At 37.1% G+C, this 22,930-nt stretch overlaps 1 protein-coding gene across 3 annotated transcripts in view; it reads right to left on the bottom strand.

The window, feature by feature from the left end:
- Nucleotides 1-22,930, bottom strand: part of DMD (dystrophin) — a 1,159,435-nt gene that overhangs the window by 1,046,320 nt on the left and 90,185 nt on the right. The window contains exon 1 of one of the 3 annotated variants that reach the window (XM_039714179.1): nt 3,930-4,290. The exons of 1 other annotated variant lie outside the window; for it this stretch is intronic. In XM_039714179.1, coding sequence (XP_039570113.1) covers nt 3,930-4,026 — 97 coding nt within the window. In that variant the 5' untranslated portion in view covers nt 4,027-4,290. Of the gene's footprint in view, nt 1-3,929; nt 4,291-22,930 lie in introns of those variants that run through there. One more of the 3 variants, XM_039714182.1, reaches the window with a different exon arrangement.

Below are 22,930 nucleotides of genomic sequence, written 5' to 3'. Positions count from 1 at the left end.
CCTTCTCCTCATTCCAGTGGATTTCTAAAAGGACAGCTTTGACTGACAGAGAGAAGCAGCATATCTTTTTTCTTCTGGCTCAGCTTCTCATAACCCTTGCCCAAGATGGTCAGACACTTCCCCAAACTGTAGGTGTTTCTCAACTAAAATTTCAGCTTTCTTCAGGAGGAACCACAAACTGACTGAAGCAGCAGGTTACAAGCAGCAGAAAGCCAAGAACTGCCACACTACACACATCTTCCTTTTGTCAGAAAGAAAATTCAGGACATGTCAGGATGAGTTCATTCAAAGCTAGTCCTGGGGTGCTGGTGGACAGAAAATGTACAGAAGCAGATATGGACATGACACCATAACACATTTCAAAGGTGTTTCTGGTTAAGACTATCCATTACAATAAATTTAAAAAAAATAAAATCATGGCCTAGCCTCAATAAAATATTCAATTATTTGTAAAACTAATAATCTTTGTCTCCACCATAACTGATCTCCTCCCATGCTTCTGCTGTTGAGCACAAACTGCAGAGCTCATAACAAAAACGATCTCTTAGGGTTGACAGGGCAGCATTGCTTCTTGCAAGGCTCCACCAAAAAGCACTAGGTCCATGCACAATTTCATTTTCTATTAACAGGACCATTCTAACCCTCATGTCACTACTAAAATTATAAGTTTCTATGAATAACATCCGAAAAGGTCAATCTCCAGACTTTTAAACTTCATTACTCCTGGAGTGTTAGGCGGCTGTCATTTCCCTCCTCCACACATTTTCCTCACTAACTTGAGTCTCTCCCTACCCTAATTCCCTTTTAATACTCTAAGAAAAAGACATTGACTGAACTTGCAAGAGCTTCACTTAACAGAGGCTGATGGGAATTCTCATTGTTCTGCCAGACTGCTCCAGCCCACATCCTTAATCTTTGTTTTTGCCTGTCATCTCACACTTCTTATTTCCTGTTTTTTCCTCTTCAGTTCATGTAACCAAGTATCAACATACACCCTGATTTTTTATCTCTTCTTTGCTGAATTAATATATGTACCACACCTGAGGTACATATCTGTATATCTGTGTGGAAGTGAGTGTATTTTTCTTGTGTTGTCACACTGCTCAGGACTACAGACTCCTTATCCTTGACTAGGATTAATAACCAGAATTATGTGAAGGAGCACATGCAACCAGATTCCACCTCAGTCAGAAAATAACCTTCCAGAGTTTTCTTAATTATGTCTGGCCAACATATAAGTGACAACTCTCTGTGCCTTGCACACCTTCTAGAACACCCTCCCAAGAAGAGATTTGAAAACATGCATCCCACATCTAAATATAAAGTGAAAGATGTCAGATCTGTAAATTACTTCAGGAAGACAGAACGGAAGGAAGATTTAAATGTAAGGATGAGAGAAAATCTGTGTGCATCAGGCAAAGGATGTACAGATACACAACTGGATATCTGCATGTATCTATAGTAGCAACAGCTGCTGGTTCTTATTGCTGCTTCTCTCTTTCTCTATTTCCGTTCATTTGCTTCCTAGTCCTCTTTATTGAATGTAGATGCTCTTTCCTTATTATTATTTTTCATATTTGATTACAAGCTTCTAAGATAATAAAAGGAAAGGAAAATGAATATATGGTTTCCTCTAATATCACCAGATCTACACTTTCGTGACTAAGTTTCAACTCAATTCTTAACATTTTAAATTGTTATTTGTAATAATAAGCATTATATACCAGAGCTTGCTCATTAGACAGGCCTGTATTACTGTAGATCTATTTATAATCAACAGCTGGCTCCACCTAGTGTCCTATTAATTCATCAGTGAAAGAGAAAGCTAAAACCAAATATTAGAGAGAAAACAGAAACAAACTATAAAATCACTTGTCAGCTGGGTGATGGCCACAGACAGCATGAAGTTACAATTACTGGCATCAGAGGGAAAAGACCATTTTAAGTAACTACTGCATGATGATTGCCAGCCAGCACTCTGGAGACGTGAAGAGACTAAGCAGCTTCAGGAGTGTAAATATAAAACATGCAATATAAAACATTTTTACTAATACCCTGAAAAGGAGAATGGGACTTAAGCTGTTTATAGGGCTTACTCTCTCTATGGTTTCACTGTGATCAACAATGAGAAAGTATTGTTAAATTCAATTGAACTTCTATAAAATAGAATAACATTTTATTGTCATCAAAACTACAGAACTATTTCTGGCTATTCATACCCCACGGTGATCTTCTCTGTTAATGAGTACATCTCCCCTCCCGGCAGTTACAAAATAATTTAAAATGTCTCTTGTAGATGATCAAAATAGGGAAATGCTCAAGCTAAATAACATTAGCTATTAGTTTTACTGATTCTTACATTCAAACTTTCCAAAGGCTGGTTCACTGCTGTATATCTAGAAACATCTATTTTCCTAAAACTGTTAGTTTTACTCAGCAACATTTAGTGTTTAATAGCCTGAACCCTGTTGACAAGACAACACAGAGTACAGCCAACAAAGTAATTTAAGATAAAGTCAGAAAAGTGAATATCCAGTTTGACGAGAGATTTCTTGATTATCACCTGTGAAAAAAACCTATAAATCTAATGAAGAATGGAGTTTACATAGAAGAATGCATTTTATAAAGCAAAATAATCCAAGTAATTTAACATAATCATAGCCTGTGAGCTATCAAGCAGTGTTTGAGTGGTTGTTGAACCTTCGAATAGGAAGAAAGAATGCCTTATATTTACAAGGCACTACTTTCACTTGTGTGATCGAGAGTGATCAACTCTGATAGAGCTGACGTCTGTTTTAAACCTGTTCCTATCACCTGTTTGGAGCTGCTAAGCCGTTTCACCCTAGTGGTGATAAAATATATTTCAATATGTACAATATACACTTAATGACTGTTCACCGTGACAGAGAGGGAGAATATATATGTTGTGGGGGGAGAGGTAGACAGGAGGAAGGATCATATAATAAGACAATACCTACACCAAAGAAAACACCTGTAAATTTTCTCAAACTTTCTCAAAATATTCAGTTAAAAGTTATGTTTGTGACTCATCTATAGTATTCACATCTAAATTCAATTATTATATGAAAACCTCACAGTGCAGCACAGAACATGAATTTAATAAAATGCACACAGAAATGCTCTCTAATATTTCAAAAATAAGAGAATACTCAAGTTCTCAGCAGTTAAGCAGTTACTGTCATTTCTCATTAACAGCTTTCAGAATCCTGTCTGAAACAAGTTGATACAGAGAAATTAAGAACAGTAATCAAGCGAGATATGACAGACCAGCTGGGTAGGCATCAAGTTGGCAAAACGTGAATACAGTTCAATAGCTGAAACAGATGCTGGAGTTGTTGAGAAACCCTGCAGGAGATATTGATGTATTTTCTTTATATAATTCTGAACAACCGGATAAATGTCAAGAGCTAAAAACTGATGGGGAATAAAACCTGTCGTAAAAACTAACTGTAAAGCACAGACATGCAATAATATCCTTTCATTATACCAGAGCATTCAGTACATGCATCTTCATTTCCTTGGAATTCCACAATATGCCAATATATCAATCAGAGCTTGCTAGTGAATCAGAGGGAGCTTTTCCCAGTCTTGTTTCACATTTGTTTGTTTCTATCTACCTGAGGTTTGCGAGACTTAGAAAATACTTTATTCTTCAGTCTCATCCTAACAGAACACTCTCTTTCAAGCAAGCAATTCCCCGAGCTTGCAGGCAAGCAGGAAAGAAAGAGTAACACGAGCATAAATGAAACTGCAAAATCCATTTTGCACGAGGAATTTTGTTTTCAGAGTTTCAAGACCTCAGCAACAAATCCTCTGTCATCATCAGTGACAGCTCATTCTAGCATATGCTTTGTCATGGTCAGTTTCTAATTACATTCATAATGATGCAATAGCTTTGATAATCCTACCTTCCATGCCAGCTGCTTTTCTTGTCACTCCATCATGCCAATAAGTTGGCTGCCGTAACAAATCAAGATAGTGCAAAACAGCATCTTTCCCCTGCATCTGTCATCTTCCTGAAAGCATTCTATTACTGCCGACTGCTGGGAACCAGAAAGTCTATTTGAATTCCAGCAGCTCCCCTCTCGCATGATTCAAGTTAGCTTAGGTGGGCATGCCTAACATGATTCTCTCCATCATTTATTATGCAGCTGCTACACCGTCGGTGTGGTAACCACTCTGACTTTATCTGATACGTCAGTCTTGCAAACCTCTACCTCCGTGCAAGCCCACGAGCCACAGAAGCATCTTGCATTTAATGAGCACTCTCCCTGCCTAAAGAGAGTGCATCTGTAAATCTGTTTCAAATCCTGCTGCTTGTATTGTCCTCCAAGGCTGATGCAAATGTTTGAAGATTTTCTCTTTTTTATATTCTTGCGGTTTTTTTCTCTTCAGAAAGCTCTTCGTGCACGCTTGAATTATTCAGCTTCAGCTAAACGTTTGCTGATTTGTGTCCAACCAAACAGCACCTTCCCGTTGAAACTCTCTGCTCGAAAGCTACTTCTGAATAACAGTGCTGTGCGTTCAGGCTCTCAACTCTGTTTCATTTTGAACATGGCTTTTATAGCTACACCTCGACAAATGCATTTAGTTCTTTTCATGCAATGAATGGCTGTCTAATGAGGGAGCTGTACATTTTTAAGCAATTTATCTAAGCCTATTTGTAGGTGACACTTACTTTTTGTTCTTTATACATTTTAACAGTAAGTGGATAGCTCTGTCACAGCATCTTGATATTCTTAAAGTGGTAAGAACACCACCATAAGCTGCTTTTTGCCAGCCTGTGGAGGACACTTTCAAATGACAGAGTTTGCTTAACTGCTTCTGTATTATGAATTAAAGGGATAGGGTTGTTTTGTTGTCTTTCTATTTATATTTTCTGTTGAGTGGGGGAAAAACACGCTTGCGTCAGTGATTTCAAAAGAATATTAATAGAAATTGACATCTACACATCAATCATCCTCCAAGTCAAATTAGCTGTGTCTCCTCCCACCACTTCTGCCTGCAGTTCAGAGTCAAGGCATTTCATCTTTAATGTGTCTGGTTGCTCATAAGCTGAATAAACAACCCCAACCTCATGGTGGTAAAGTTTGAATGCCTGTGAGAGAAAAAAGGGACAATTCAATACAGTCAACAGCCTGGCTGAAACCTGATAGTTAGGTGAAGTAGTGAGGGGAGAGCAAGGACTATCACTGGAGTAATACCTCCTTCCTCAGCTTTTGTACAATGGCAAAGGAGGAGGGAGGAACAGGGAAAAAGGCAGAGTCCCCCAGGAAAGCTTTCCCTTGCGACAGCTGCCAGCTCATTATCACTCACCAGTTCTCATACTCCCAGCTCAAAACACTCATAGGGTTTTACTTAAACCTCATTTCTTTAGTCAGATTATATGTGCTGAACTTTTTTGTGGTTTGCAATCCCTCCCCACCCTGATAGCCCCTTCCTCCCCCACAAGTTCTGAATCTCAGTAAAGTTCCTCAGGGTCTTGGCTGTGAAAAAACAAGCCTGAAAACATGAGCTCAGGAGAGATCCAAGTCACAGAAAGTAAATGGTGAGGAGGGCAGGTGGATGGGGAAACCAAATAAACAAGAACCAAACCAAAGCAAAAAATAAAACCCAAAAAAAAAAAAAAAAAAAACCCAAAACCAAAACAACCCCCCCACACCAAAAAAAAGAACAAAAAAACCCAAACCAACCCCAAAACAAACAAAATCCAAACCAAAAAACCTAAACCTCAAAAACAAATCAGGAAACAAGGTAAGAGGGTTTCTTATTTTGAAAAACAAGTAGAAATAAAAAAATCAGAACATCTGATACCTTCCTCTAGGACTCCCACAGGGGTGTTACCAGTGGGTGCCTCCTGCTCAGCACTCAGCAGGGACCCTGGGCAGAGGTGCAGGTTGCTGCTGGGTTGCTGAATGTGAGAGAGCTCCCATCCCTTCTGGGAGGGATCTGACTCCCTGCTCTCGCCCACATCCAAATGGCACAGCTGACACCTGAAGGAGCTAACATAGCATGGTGCCGTTTCTATATGTGATACTGTATTTATTCCTAGCATGCTGCCAGAAAATGCCTTTTTAGAGATTTCATGTAAATAAAGTAGAATTACTACATCTGTTCCTCTGTCTGTAGCAGCACGTATCAACAAGCTAATTTTGCATTCAAGGCAACAGAGATAGTCCTATCATATAGTTGCAAAGTGCACAACTATAAAGTGCCTATCTGAAAATACTGTCGGCTCCTTCTTGTTCACAGTTCAAGTCATTGCTGAAGTGAAACAAACCAGGCAATGAATGAGGACTGACTTTGAAGTCGCCATCAATTCCAAGTACATAAAAGGATATGCTTAATATTTCACACCTCTAGCTGCATTACGATTTCTAAATCATAGACACAGCAAGAGGAATTTACATGGTATTTCACGAGAGATGAGTTAGAGCACATAGATCATATAGCTTGTATTTGCAGGGAAAATCTAAAGTACCCAAAACTCAACACAGGCTTAATCTCTAATTCAATAGATTTTAAAATGTGCAAGATTATAGATTAAAATATCCATGAAATATTTAATATGATTGTAAGACATACAATAATGAAAAGAGAATGGGAGCATCTGGTGTGGCAAAATATATATCCCACCCAGATACCTAGAACTACAAAAAGGAAAAGGGGGACATGAGATAATGATGAAAAGTATTTCCAAACAAATAAGCATAGCATTACAGGAAGAACTCACTCTGGTTTGCCATTCAGTATTACTGCCCTGCAACACAGCACACAGTGGATGAGATACAGTTCAGCCATGCAGACATTCCCAGACACATCAGGTCTATAGGGAGTAGCCATTTTTGTTCTGGTGAAAAAAAACCTCAACAAAACAAAACAACCAACCAACCAAACCAGAACAAAAAAACAAAAAACAAACAAACAAAAAAAAACCAAAACCCAAACAAACAAACAAAAAGTCCCACAAAAAACACCCCAAAATATTTTAAATTATCTTTTTTGGAGAAGAAGGAAACTGCAATACATCAGTGTTTGTATCTTTTGTGTGCACTAGCTGTATAGAAAAACAGCCCAGAGACAAATGGAGAATCTGGGAGGAGAAACCAGTATCAGTCATTCTGTCCACATACTAATAGGCCAGATTAATAGCTGGCTTTTGTTTCTAGCTTTTTCTGCATTTTTCTGCAAAAACAACAGCCGTGGTTTCTGCATATTGTAAGTGGATTCAGCATCTGCATAGATATAATTATAGCAACCCACCCATATGGAATGAATTGCTTTAGAGAGAAAGCTCCATGGGTTGCACTCCCAGAATCTACAATAACACAAATACATAATTTTTTGTCTTATACAGAACTGTCCTCAGTTTGTAAAAAGCAGAAATAAATGACAAGTGGAAAAACACTCATCAAGTGGTATTCTGCTTTTTAAAGTACTGAAAACTCAGTAGGCAAAGAAATTCCAGCCTATTTGGGTGACAACTCTCTTCCTATTCCATCTACAGCTTATGGCAATGACATATCTATTTGTTTTAATTGTTTCAGTGCTACTAGAGGGACTGATTGGTGCACTCAGGGTGCTTGAGTTTTACTGTGGTGGTGTGTGCACATGACAGTGACAACTAAGGTACCTTGTAGAGCCTCTTCTTGATGCAATTTTTTTGTTTGTTTGTTTGGGGGTTTTTTTTGTTTGTTTTTGCTTTTGTTTTTGTTTTGTTTTCCTCTTTGAAAGCACCAGTGACTCTGACCAAGCAAGAGTAAATAATGGATCACTGAAATATAGGAAGCAAGCAGATTGGCCTTGACCTTCAGCTCTACATGATGCTCTACATAATGCACTCTCTCCAGTATGCAGAAATGAATGCTGATTTTGCTTAGCAAAAATTGTTCATTTGTTTTGCTAATATATCTCCTGAAGAAAGTCAATTTCTCTTCCCTTTTTCCCTGCCTCCCATTATACTTGGGTACTTCATGCCTCTCCCAGTGAACAACTAATTCAATCGATCAATCATGCAAGAAAACACGTTAATGATATACTGTGCATGTTTAGATTCATAAACGCCTCCAATAAAAGCACTGGGAAGTTTGTTTGGATAACACAGACAGGAATTATTATTTCTTACTGTTAATCATTCTATATTAACTACCTTTCAATTATAGGATTTCTGATGTATAAGAGTAATCTGTGCATAAACAGTCACTTTCCAATATAGTTAGACACATCAGTACTTTTATTTTTATGGCAATATTTCAATCCTTTGGAGAGGATAACTTCTGACAATTTCAGCAAATGTAGCTTTGACTGCTCAAGATTTTAAAAAAATTACTACAGACAAGTGTACGAAACACTGAAAATTAAAAATACATAAAAGACGTGTCTCTGTAAACCAAAAGGCCAGTGCCACCAGCCTCTCCACATGGAGGCTTACAAGCCCTTTCCCATGGAGAGGTTCAGAGTCCTTATCATGCAGACAGGACCATGGTGTTGGCCAGAGAGAAGTTTGACATGTGTATGTCTCAAGTCATCCAGCCAGGAAACTGACGGACATCCCAGGAGCTGAAACTTTCAGGAGTTTAAAATATTTTAATCCCCTGCACCATAGTTTATCCCTTCATTTTTGTGCAGAAGTCACCTTTGGTTTTTTAACTGAATCTCAGGTATATGAAATTCAGCTAGGTTTAGGCATTTGTCATAAGATGAAAGCTCAAAACACACTGATATCAAAATGTGTTAGGAGAACTCATGATCAACCTTTTGAAACAAGATTGATCATGTTTATAGTAATTATTTTTCAAAATTTTATTACAGATGTACTTACAACAATAATAAGCAGTGATTGCCTTAGCAAGAAGAGGATTTCATATTACAGGACATTAAAAAGTTATTCACAAAAAATGCTACAGAAACAGTTCTCTGAGATGCAGAGCACGGCACACTAAAAAGTGGATACTCTACATTAATTCTGAATATTGCTGTGTGATATAGTCATCTGAACACTGCTGCAAATGTGGATAATATAATCTCTCACATGCAGTAAGTATTGAGGATTTTTAATGTCAACCTCTGCTTAAGTCTACAGATAAGCCAACACACAGTCTACATTTGGTTCTCACATAGCATATGTATTTCAGTGACACTGAATTTAAAATAGTAGGTTCTAGCAAGAAAAAATAAATCTGGTTAACTCATTCTCCAAATATTTAACACACATCAGGAAGCAGAAACATACAGTTTCCCTATTTAACACTCAGAGAATTAGTGACTTTGAACTCTTCAGCAAATGCTGCTAATCTTCCTCTTTAAGCAAGGCTTGTATGTTCTGTTAGCACAAAACTGAACAGTGACATGAAGTTCATGCTAATTACATAAAACATGTATTTTGTTCTTTTACAGCTCATTTTAAATCAGACTGATGTGAGATACACAGTTTTAACTTTCTTCCATTTACACTTTGACTTATTCAGAAAAATACATAGTTCAGCAGTACTGTGCTTGAAATAATTACTGACTTAAGCACCTTAATTTGTTCATTCTTTCTACAGTTGCAGTCCATGTATAAAATGATGTATAACAGATGTATCAGTAATTAAAAAAAATGTCAACATTAATTAACTTCAAAACAAAACCAAACCACCCAGATCTAGCACACACCTTACAGCCTGCCCTTCTGTGCAGCCCATGGGCTAGTACTCAGCTCGCTGTGGTTTTGACTTCATCAGCACTCTCATCTGGTATAGCTTTCCAGCAAAGCATTCCATGTTTCTCTCAATTTTCACCAAATGCAGATGATTGTCACACAAGATAAATTAGGGAACTAGTTCAATAGCAGTTGGTCAATAAATGTTTTGGAGATCACATGCTTTGAAATGTGTTCTATTGGTTACTTCTACTGCTAATGCAGATATATTCTGCTTTAGTGGTATTTCCAATTCACTGTATTGGTTTTCTGATGGATCATTAACCAGCTGGCAACATGCATACGACAGCTATATATAACAAAATTAATTAAAGCAAATGCTGCCATATTCCCAGTTCCTGTAATAGCTCAAACTTATTTTTTCTTTGATAATTTTTCCTGAATTAATTACTTATATTGTTTGGGTTGCATTAATATTAAAACCAGATTAATATTGCTAATGAGACTGCAACTGCTAACACAAATGCAAAATCTCCAAAGATGGCAACTTAAGAGTTCTCAACAGGCAACACTTCTAAGGTTTGCTTTTCAGTTGAGGCTTTAAGTTAAAATCCCAGGCAGCTCTGTGACACATGTTCTTTAAATACCAGTAACTGTTTCAGAAAAACCCTAGTCATTCCCTCAAATAACAAAGCAAACACCTCAAACAGAGAAAACTTATCCAAACCTTTTAATCAGTCAAATGTTCCCAAAACCCTCAAAAATATAGGATGCAGAAAGCAAATTCTTTAATACTCGGTGAACAAACCTGGCTGAAGAGTCTTGGGTTCCTGTTGTCTGGATTTCTGTGCATGTCAGCGGTTGACTTTGGAACACCTTCTCCCCTTCCTGGGATAAATACCATAATGAGAGCTCAGAATATTAAAATCTTCATATTTTCTTCTTCCCATAATAGGAAATGAAGCTACACAGCAACATTAGAAGATGTTTTCATATAGATTCTAAATTAAAACAAAATAAAATCCATGGTGGCTGCCTTCCACTTCATAGCAGACTTAGAAAGGAGAGTTCTCCCTGAGGTGTCCAGGGCTCTTGCCACAATGCAAGTTGACAGTGGGGGCCACAAAGGAAAACAGCTTGCACCTTTCCTACCCTCCCTTATCAGCAGAAATAACACACTCCATTGTTTCTAGCCCTGTCATTGAATAATCTGTTTTAGCTTTGGACGTTTAAGACTGGATGTCTACTCTTTTGTTATATTAAGCATAAAATGTAGAAGGACAAATTGGACTAAGCCAGTTTGGTTTCTCTGGAAATAAATGTATACACAAAAAAGCACTTGTAGTCACGGGTTCAGGGGATTGTTGTGTGTGTATGTTTGTTTTTATATGGGATTTGAGATAAAAATCTAAACGTGAAATAGAAGTTGAATTCACCATTCACAGCTGTTAGCGCTCAATAACCTTCTCAACTTCAGCACAGAGACCTTGAATGTCCATTTTTCAATGAGCGTCCTTTTCTATGAAAAGTTTGAAGGAGACACTGCATATTTTATTTTTTTTTTAATCCACAGAAGAGTCACAGAACAGTGAATTATTTGAGTTGCCCTATAGGCTCTGGTTAAAAGAGCACACAACAGTAACTTAGCAGCCACTTCAGCAAGAACCTTTTCTCCCCCAGCTAGAGCTGAAAGCAGATTTATGAGAAGGTGAGACCCTTGAAGAGTCAGTTCTCAGGCAGACAGGAATTGGGGAGTCCCATAGCCTCAGCCCTCCCAACCCCACACCTGTGGTGGCCTGGAGCCACATGAGACCATGAGCACTTTCCAAACAGACAGGAGTGACAGAGGAAGAAGTGACTCTCTGCATTGTCATGGGGTGATTGATGCATAACTCACAGATTAGTTGAATTAGTAAAACTGTGGCCTAATTAAACCCTCCCTCCTGCATCTTGTCAAACTTCCAGCGTATCTGGGACACTGAATGGCACCAGAGAGCAGGGTGGCAGCTGCCAAGGATCACTTTGCCTGCCAGGCTTCATTTTTAACACTGTTTTGCATAATATCAGAGTGCAATCAATTTTGTATTGTATCAGTACAATAGCTGAGATTTTGATTATATCAACAACGTATATAAAATAGCTCAAGTTTTAGTTAAAACAATTACAAAAGGTGAATTATTAAACCAGATACTGCATGGAAACAAGGTGTTGTGTGAATGCATGTTCCCTGAGCAGTTAATTTTTTTTTAAACTAATAATTTAGGCATATTTACTAAGATTACAAAACATGCTATTACACTACTTGATTCAAAGTATTTTACATTACTGACCATTTTTATGCAAAAAATGCAGAATTTAACAACCTTATTATCACCAGAAAGTATTTATCTTGCAAATTTCCCAGAAAAATATGAGTTCAGTTGATACAAACAGAACACCAGTTCCATTAAAAGTGACAGATATCTGATCAACTCCCACTTCAGTGGGGTGACGTGCAACATGTGGATGCTGCTGCATGCAGCATCCTCCCAAGTCATTTTGGAGTTACTAGATCTGGTCCAAAGGACAGAAAATTGTACAAAAAGACAAGCAAAACAGTATCCCAGCCAGCAAACACAGGGAATGCATAAAGAAAGGTTTCCCACACACATGGCATGCTAGCTCCAGCATGCAGTTCAAAAATGTTAGCAAGAGCAGTGGCACCTGAAAAGTTTTAGTGCCTTCCTCTCATCCAGATACTCAGCAATTCCTGATATCTGTCCTTTAGAAAACAGCAAGTACTCAAATTTGTAGTGAAGTCAAACCTGGCCAGAATGCCAAGGCCATCACTGTCACTGTGCTTGTCTGCTTGGAGTGAGACAGAGGACTCACCGTTAAACTTCTCTTTTTATTCTTTTGCCTGCTTTCATAATTTTAGCTTAAAACTCCATGCATTTTTTTTTTTCTTTGTGTAGTTACCCAAAGGCACTTTAGGTTTAATTGGGAAAACCTGGAAGAGAAAGATGTTTCAACACCATGGTGCACACAGGTTTCCTGTCAAGGAACATTAACTGCCCTTTCCCATAAGGTCCCACTCACATCTTCTCACAACAGGAACAAAAGCTCAGAAAAGATGCTTCCTTGATGCAGGCACAAAGCTTCTTCAAAACCATTTCAGGCTTATCCCTGACTTTAATATATGCACAGTTGGAGTAACAATAGTTGTTGCCATCAATATATTCCTGAAACTGTCTCCATGTCTGTCAACACTTCCCAATTCAACAGACTTGAGTAAAAGCACCATTCTTCTGCTTCTTCTCTGGCTGGCAAAATGGGGCTATATCATCAGTGAAAAAAACCATCCTTTTGAAAACCACTGAGAAACTGTCATATGAGAACTTCTGATAGGAACAGAAGTCAGCTCTTGACTTCCAGGAACAGTTCTGGCCACGAGCCTAAATTGGCATTCACTCCAGAAAACAGACAGAAAACTGGGGAGAGGGGAAAGGGAAGGAATGCCATAAACTCCCTTCCCCATCGCAAGTAGAAAAAGAAATGCTCTGGGTCCTAAATCATGTGTGTAGTTTTACAGCTAGACCCTTCAGCAGTATTGAATAATACCAAATCTGCAGGTTCTCTCTACACCTGCACATGTCTTGTATAATCTTTTCCAAAGATGGTTGCTCAAACAGAGGTCTACATATGCCTACTAAACCAGAATGAAAAAACAAAAAAACCATTTCATTAGTGATGGCTAAGGCACAACCTGAGTTAAACCAAAGGCAGAAAAACAGTTATGAAAATATAAGTCTTTAATGAAGTAGCTTAGTTTTGTCACCGTTTATCACTTCATAGAAAGTACTGTTCAACTGAATGTATTATGTGAGTACATCAAAATGTCTCTTAATTTTTAAGCACACTGTGGATTGAGAGTGACTCATTTGCTGTGAGTATTGGAATACTTGATCTTTAAAATGTGTGATGTGAATGGGAAGATATGACAAGATATAGTTTCTTTTTGCTCTACGGAATAAGTGTAACACAGTCACTAGAACTTTACAAAAAGCCCTAAGGCTCTGAGTCTCTGTGTGAAAGGACTTGGAATTTATGGTGAAGCAATAGATAAAGGGACTCTTGAAAACATTAAGGGACTTTTTTTTTTTTTTTTTTTTTTTCCCCTGGGATACTTGTATGCTTTGCCTGCGGCATCATTCCAAGAAAAGTTAGGCAGCTGTAAGATTTATTGGCTGGGACCAGAGCTTAAATGCAATTTTCTCTCATCACATTCACACAAAGATATTGCATCTTCCTGTACCTTCCTAGGTAAGAATGGCATATTTAATTGCTTCTGTGACAGGTTCTGGTTGGGGGTTTTGGGAACTTGCTTCTATCTCTGTGTCAAGTAATGCCACAGCACTGTGTACAGTTCCACTCCCAGTGTGCATACTAAAGTGTGGAAACTTAAAATTTGTTTACAAGGAGCACTGATGTAAGCAAAATTTCATTGCTTGAATGTTTTCAGAAAGCAAAACACAGAAGTTAGTGCCTAGAGCAACTGGGTTTAAAATCAAGGAAACAAATCTAAGAATTAGAAAATCTTCTAGCTTGGGTAAAAATACCCAAGTTCTAAATGACTTTTAAACCAAACTTAGTAAATAGTATCAATTATGTTCTTGAACACACTAAGGAATGGCAGTTTATTAAACTGTAGCTGGATAAGGCCTGTAGCCATAGGACAAGGAGTAGTGGTTTCAAACTAAGAGAAAGCAAATTTTGACTAGATAAAGGAAGTCTTTTTTATATAAAGGCAGTGAAATACTGGAATAGCTTGCACAAAGATGTGGTGGATACCTCATTACTGGAAACATTCAAAGTCAGGTTGGATGTGCTCTGAGAAACCTGATCTGTGGAAGGATTCACTGCTCATTGCAAGGGGGCTGGACTAGATGACCATTAAGGGTCCCTTCCAAACCAATGCTATGCTTCTATAATTATAATGTCAATTGTTAATAACATGCAATTATAATATTAAATAATTTCATACACATACATGCAAATTTAAAATGTCAACATTTCTAAGGTGGACACATTTCTCCCTTATCCTTCAGAGCCTTTGGCTTCACTACTGACTAGAACATGGTTCACAAGAAAATGCTGAATGGACAGACCAAAATTCTGACTGGCTGCACACCCTGGCAACTCAGGACATGGAGTCTCAAAAAAAAAAAAAAGCATAAATCCAGATGTCTTCATCAAAAGCTCTGGCAGCAGCCTCCTGACACCCTGACTAATAAAATTCAAATATTAGAGTACACAGAGCTAAGAACTACATCAGGTTGTCAGCCAATGCCTAAGCTATTAGATGTGTTCAATAAATTGCCTGAAAGAGAACTGGAGAATTTCTTGAAAATAGAAGAGAAATGTAACAGGAGTCACCTCAAGTGAGATTAGATAAAGCTGTTTATGTGTTGAACTTCTTGCGTCCCCTACTTAACTCACAGTTATCTTTAATTTTTTACCATTTTTCTTCTTTAAATGCTAAGCAACCAGATCTCTGTAGAAATGTTAAAGTATGGGTCAAAGATTTAATTACTGGCATGTGATCTGGCCCAGTGGAATTAGTAACCTGGGGAAGAGGTTATGCTTGTGTTTTGACAGATAATGGTCCTCGATGGGTTCCTGCTCGCTGTGTCAAACCTTATCTAGAGCGAGCAGGCAGGAACAAGACGGACGGTTCCGCAGCTGAAGCAGAACGTGCAGATGACACTAGCTAAAGCTATATTTAGATATATAAATCAGGATATGTATTTCATTGCTCTTCATATGTTTTCATAGTAATTAAAGGGTGTAGTTTTGGTTTAGGTTAACCGAGACAATGCAGGTTTTTAGAACCTTTGTTCTAGTATTCCTGCAACTCCTTTTGAGTACTTTGGAGTGGTTATAGTTCACGGCTTTATGGAATAGTTAAGAAATTTTAAAGCACCTATAAATGGATGAAAGACAAGAATGATTGTATTAAGAAAGGGAATGTTGATTTTGTTGATGGTTGTGATTGTTGTTTTGTGTTTCCCCTCTCTGCTTGGATTTTTGCAAAGGGTCCTGCAAAAATCCATAGCAGCTGTGTTTAAAAACAAAAAGGGGGAATTGTGGAAGGGGCTAACAGCAAGCCTGTTAGCTAAAGGAGCAAGAAGAAGCTGAGAAGAAAGAAGAAGCTGATAAGGATTTCTTTCTAAGGTTGTAACCAAGGAGACCAAGAGAATTGAGAGACTGAAGAAAGATAAGAACTTCACAGCTGCACGAAGTAAATTTAGAAAGTTAATTAAGTCACTGTAACTTTTTACCAATGGTGTTATGTTGATTTATTGTATTCAATAGTTAGGGTAGAAAAAGCATAAACAATTAAAAAGTGTATAAAAAGTCAGCCATGTTCGATAATAAACTGTTGCCATCTGAAACTGCTTGTGGTCCCTGCTTTGTGTCGTGACCACCTCGACAACGACAGAGAAAGTGAATTTCCATTAAAGTTTTACCTCACAGGTTTATAAAAATGTGCCACTTCCTTCAAACAGTGTTCCAAGCTTCCCCACAGATACCAGATAGCATCCAGCTATTTATGATATTTCCTGTTGATCAAAACCCAAGGCATTTAACCCTCTTCCCTACATTTAGTTCCATTCACCTGGAGAAAACATGGGCTGCTGACTGGCCAGGCAGAACCAATGACATTTATAGGTTTCTAGCTCTATTTGTCACATCTGAATGACAGCAATTAAAATTTTATTTTTAAAAAATCCCCCACTATATCTCAAATAAAAAGTTGACTACCAGAAAATACACAATAGGAGGAAGCAATTTATCATTATTATGTTTAATCCTTCATTCTTCCTAATACTTTACTGCCTTCCCTGACAAAATAAATCAAAGCAACATCTACAAATTCTGACACAACATCTCTGCAAGATGATATTAAATGTATTTTTTTTTTCATATGGAGTGGTACTATGTCAATAACTGTCCTCTGAAATGGGTGTTTAGGAGATTATTTCCTTGATTGCTAATGAGATGACTATCTCCATATATTCTGATCTGAAAATACCTGTGAGTTATTATTGCTGCTGCTGTTCATGCCTTGAGAACAGCCGGCCTGTGCCTGTTGTGCTGCACATCATGAGCACAGGAGTCCCGTGCTTTGCCTTTCTTCAGAAACCACAACTGAAAATTTGTTCCAGCCTTAACCTGCATCTTTCTTCCTCTCATGCCAGAGGAGCACATTTTCAGTGAGAACACTGCACCCTACACAGAGCTGCCTCCTTAGCAATGCTAACGAATCACTTGCCACCCAGCTCAAGGCTACCTGTCTTTTTCCCAGTGGCACCTTCATGCTCTCAGTGCTCTGACTAGTCCAGATGAAAGGGAGGCTTAAATGAAGTATGGATTTTCCTTCAGAGGTTTTCTGAACAATACCTTCACATATTAGTAAGAGTTTGGGTTTGAAATTGCAATCAGAAAAAAGCTCTGGAGAGCTACACTACTTGTACCCCTGTATTAAGGGCAGGAATAAAACATGGTTCTGTTTAACCCTACAGGGAAAGAATGTGAAATATGAACAAATTTTTTTAGAATCATATTTTGATATTCATAACACAATAAGAGAATGAGTAACACACTTTCCTTTCCATAACCCAGAGTAGCCAACATATGAAATGCACCTTCTCATTGGCCAGGCATTGGTGTTTTTAAACAAGAGGAGAAGGAATAAAAATGGCTTGGAAGAGGATGATGCCATATTGTGCTGTTTCTGATCTGGTTATCTCAGGAGTAATAATGTCTCTAGGTGCAGTCACAGCAATGCAGGCAGCAAAAAGAGATTGAGAGGGGTGAAAGGAGCTAGGCCTGGACTAATTCCTTTTTGTAGCTTCTCCTGGTTGGCACAGCCATGGGGCAAATATTATGTCCTTGCCGTATGATAACACATCATTGCAAGCTCTCCTTCAGCAGTTATGGAGTACTGTTTGGATAAATGAATATAGCCACCTTCAAATCACCTACAGGGGAGAGCTACAAGCAAGGACCATTGATGGAGTCATGCCCAAAACATTGCCACAGGGAAAGCTCAGAACTAGGCTGAGATTAAGTACTGAAGATTTACTAAAGAAAAAAAAACCACAAACCAAAACAAACTAAACAAACAAAAAAAGGTCAAAAACTTAAAAGGTCATAGCTGAAATTAAAATCAGGCACTTTTTTTTTAGAAGATAACAGAAGAAATCAGAGCCAATTTTCTGAATTGAGCTAGAAGCTAATTTCTTAGAAAACACCAGAAAGAATTATGATTTCCCTTATTCAATAATGTTTCTTTTTCCCAGAAAAATATCTCAGGATCAATTTCTACTTCACAGTTGTGGCAGTGGGATGACAAAAAGGAATGACCATGCACTTCTTAAAGAAAGCATCAAAGACATTTTTGTTTCACTGAAGCATTAATCACATAATAATGAATACTTATTAGCCTAAAGTTTATTCCCATTTATAACAAAATACTCTCCCACAAACTGCATAATAAATGCACCAAAAATTATGGGCTTTGAAACTAGAGTGAAGATTCATTGAAACATGAAATAACTCATCTGCCATGGGAAAAATCTAATTGAGATTAGGGAAAATAAGAGCTCAGTAAGAAGTATTGCATTCATAAAAAAACAAAAAAACAAGAAGACAAATGAAGATTGGTTAAGGAAAGGTAGTCTTAGAATTTATATTATCTCAATTTTTATGTTGCTGAATGCTTTGGTGATCAGACATGCTCCCACCTTTACAAGAATAACAATTCCATTTTTACCAGAACTAACCATAACCTTTTAGGTTTTTTTAAAATATACACAAAAAGTAATACACTTAAAGGTACCAACATATTTTCAAAAAAGTAGAAAAACAAATAAGCATTGACCCAACTGATTTATCTTGATAGCTAAAACCATGTCTGGAGCTTTTCTTCATGCTTTAACATGGTAATTTTTCATGTTTCAATGAGAATTTATAAATCTTCAAAATGAGAGAAGGGTGCTGGGTGTAAAAAGAAAGAGTAAATAGAAGGTTTTAAATTATCAGTCTATGACTTTTTCTTTTTTAACAACATATATACAGGGGGAAAAAAAAAATCCAACACCAAAAAAGCCCAGAACCAACAAAGCCTAAACTTTAAAAAAGTAGAGGAAATAAAGATAAATAAAGTTCTGACACAACTCTGGGTCTAGTTTTGGTCCAGTCACTTCTGTGGAATATGAGCTCCTGATGTTGTCTGAGTCAGAAAAGCAAAGACAACCCCCTTCCTCCCAAGGTGTTTACAGCTGAAAAATCCTGAACCTGACATTCATAAACCCATCTCAAAACTAATGGCAGGATATATAACTTTAGTCAGATGACAGTTATTACAACAGCATACTGACAAGATTCATGCTGTCTATAAAATGGCAGCTACCTTGTAACATAAGCCAGAATAATTAAGTTAAAATACAACATACTGAAATACTTCTCTTTTTTTTACTGTTCAACAAAGGCCATAGATCTAGTGAAAACTGGGGGGAAAAAAATAGTTTCATGAAGATGTTTAAATAAATCATAAAACTTTGTAAAATTGAGTGTGTAAAATAAAATATGGACTCTTAAAAGTGGTGTAAAGTATTTTAAATTTTTTCCTCTGGAAATATTTTCCTCTACAACAGTTGTTACATTTTAACATTTTGCTACATTTTAACATTTTTGCTACAATGCTACATTTTAAATGGAATTATTTTCCTCTACAACAGCAATTGTTTTCTTTAGATGATGTAATTACTCTATCTTTAAAATTTATGATGCAAGTTAATAAATGTTATGCTTATGTCTTCTTTCTCCTTACTCCTGTATATATTTTTGAAATTCTGTGATTACAGCTTACAGAAGAAAAATCTTAGGAGAACTATCTAGAACATGAATCAGTGTCTTCTTTGCTACATTAGTCTTACACTAAGATGAAAATTATGTAGTCTCCTTCTCATCCTGCTGGAGAAAGCCCAAATTTGAACCAATTTCAAAATTTAACAAACATAATATAGACTAGGAAACATACAATGCTTTGTTACTTTTAGAATAATATACCAGTAGTCACACTCTATTTGCAGAGAATATTTATTATTTTAATTTTTTTAAATAATGAATCAGAATTTAAATATAAAATTTACTCAACAGTACTACTAAAAATTTGACTTAGCAACCAAAACCAGATTTTACCCCAGGAGTCTTAAGTGTTCCTTCAAATTACAGTGCAATGCCTTTTATATCTGTTCCCTAACAGATATAGCAATTGCAAAGCTATAAACCTGCTGCAAACATAACCATGACACCAGAAGGCAAACTGATTGCATCTTAGGAGACCCACACTTCCATCTAAATGTGTTTCAGTAGCAAAACTCACTTAGGCAAGTCCTGAGCCTATTTCCCCTGTAATTTCTCAGCAGGAATCAGCATAAGCAATGCTTTGATGATCATATTTCTACAGGATTACCTGCTACAGGCAGTACCTTTCTTTGCCTCTGGACAAAATAAAATAAATTAACACATTTCTCAGAAAGGCAATTCCAAAGGACTGAAGTATGTCCTGTGCCTCTGTGGGGATCTATACCTTCCTAGGTTTTTCACACGTTAGGTTGTTGCATTTTTCAAACAAACAAAAAGGTGGAAGAGCTCCTCACAGTTTCAGCAACCCTTATCCCTTTGGGGTTTTTTATGCATCTTTCTTTTACTACCATCCTTTCATGACAAATTCTGCAGTTATTTTCCATTGCCAAAAAGAATTTTAAAAGCTCTCCTCATCCCCAAGAAGAAATCCTAAATAGTGGATGGCACACAGAGCCTGCACACAGGAACTCTATAATATGGTGCACTGTTCCATCAACAAATCCCTTTAAATCTGGGAAGTCATTCTCTGCCTCATTCTACTCTGACTGTTGGATCTGGCTCCTTATAGTTCCCATTGACTCAAATGGTGATTGAGTCCTCCCAACTCAACCTTCAAACCAGGAGTTTATTTCTCTCCCACACTTTCCACTGCAGGAATAGCTGAGGTTGAATTAGCCCTTGAAGATCAGCAGCACTGAAGTGGCAATGCCCTTCTCCAACACACAAGGGAAAGTACAGCTCCTGTTCCCCATTTATGTCACATTTTCATCCTTTTTATTGGCACAATAACACAAAAATGAACAAACCTCGTGAGTCATGTGCATGGTAAAAGCACAGACCCTCCCTCTCCACTCCTGCTCTGCCAGAGGAAGGTCTCCTCAGGCTGCCCCAAGGCTTGCACTGAGCTGCCCAGCCTGGCATCCCTGGGACTGACATACAGACTGTAGGGACTCCTCTGATCTGAAAGTATAAGTGCCCTCAGAAAATTAAGGGATGGCATTTGACCCCCATATTGGCACAATACTGAGAATTTCAGATTTTCAAAAAAATCAGGCATCATGGAGTTAGAATTCAGTTTGCAGTGTGAGATTCACCTTTCTTGAATTATTCAAAAGTATATCTTAGAAATGTCATAGTTTTTTTTTCCCCTTTAGATGCCCCCATATAAACTCAGAACAATCTTTTGATCAAATTACTGGGAAAATTTGTTCTGTCATGGCAGGAAATCTCCAACATTAGACTTGATTTTCCATCTCATTGACTGTATTTAAACAGGCATTTAACAAGTTGAGAAAACTCTTGGAGAATACAAATCTTTTTTCTTACCAGGGTACATGAAGCTACATATGAGTACTACCAAAATAATTTCACTGGGTTATTTTGGAGTTTGTACAACTATTTGTAACTGAAGCTAGACTCCTGATCACAGAGTGGTTTTGAAAATGAACAAGATTTGAGGGGCCTTTTACAGGTCCTATTTATCCAAGTTCTACAAAGTGTGAAAATAAATGTTTAGTGAACAAATTCTCAGTACTCATATCTCAACTTCTCCGTGCTAATATCTGAGAAATCTTAATGGCATGATACCATTAACATTCAAAAGCATCTGTCTTTCCATCTCAATAATTAGTATTATATTTGGAATTTCTGAAACTTCAATTTCACAACATAAAGAAATAACAATGTTAAAGAACAAGTCCCATCTAGGAATAAAATATTAATATAAATTCACATAATATTTTTTCTGTATTTTTTGCTTTTCTTTGTACAATTAAATATAAATGTTTTTATGTTTTGGTTTTTAACTAGTTAAAATATTATTTAATATAATGCAATTCCAAAGCTTTACTGCACAGATTTAACTGTATTTAAAATAGTCTTTGCCACTGAGAAACAAGTTATAAAAGAAATAATGAAAAAGCCTAACTTGTTATTGAAATTCATTTAAAATATGTTACTCTTCAGCTACATACCTTTGTACGGATTTGCTAAGAATGATGTAGCCATCACCAAGACACTGCTAAACACAATGAGAATTAAACATACACATGGTTTATTCTGTTAGTCAAATCATTTACAAGTGACTTAGAAGTGACAGTAGAATTAGGGAGAATCTGTCATTTAGAAAAACAAAACAAAAAAGCAAAAGCCAACAAGAGAACAAAAAAACAAACTAAACCAGTCTCAACCAAAACAGGGTAGTTGTGCTGCGTTGTCTGTGAACTGAATGGATGGATGATTGGAAATACACAATGAGAAAACTGATTGTATTAATCTTGGATGCGGTAGTTGTGCTGCGTTGTCTGTGAACTGAATGGATGGATGATTGGAAACACAATGAGAAAACTTATTGTATTAATTTTGGATTAAGCAGTTAAATATGAAAAAGGAATATTGGTTAAAATAGAGGCTAGTTCCAATAGCAAAAAAATATTCTGAAATCTGTTATTTTGTTTTTTCCCATGGCTAGCACTGCACAGCTCCATTTTTTTTTTTTTTACTGAGAGTGATACTCTCCTAAAAAAAAAAAAAAAAAACCCAAAAAACACCAATAACAAAGCCCGTCACCGCCCCCTTTTTTTTTTTTTTACTGAGAGTGATACTCTCCTAAAAAAAAAAAAAAAACACCCCAAAAAACAACAATAACAGAAAACCATAAAACAAAACAAAACCAAAACCTGTTAGTAAGGAGACAATTTAAAAAATAGCCCTATTTCTAAGTATATCATCCCAAAGTCAGAAGCCCAGATACGTACATGACTTTTGATAATCAAACTTCTAAAGTAAATACAGTAAGACAGAAAATGCCTATAGCATAATTGAAATACCTAGCAAAACTTACAGGAACTGTAA

The sequence above is a fragment of the Passer montanus genome, unplaced genomic scaffold (genome assembly GCF_014805655.1).
Source record: "Passer montanus isolate IOZ18808 unplaced genomic scaffold, ASM1480565v1 scaffold3, whole genome shotgun sequence".
In the NCBI taxonomy this organism is placed as follows: domain Eukaryota; kingdom Metazoa; phylum Chordata; class Aves; order Passeriformes; family Passeridae; genus Passer; species Passer montanus.
Note: the sequence above shows the minus strand (reverse complement) of the source record. Positions and strands in the feature narration are given on the sequence as shown.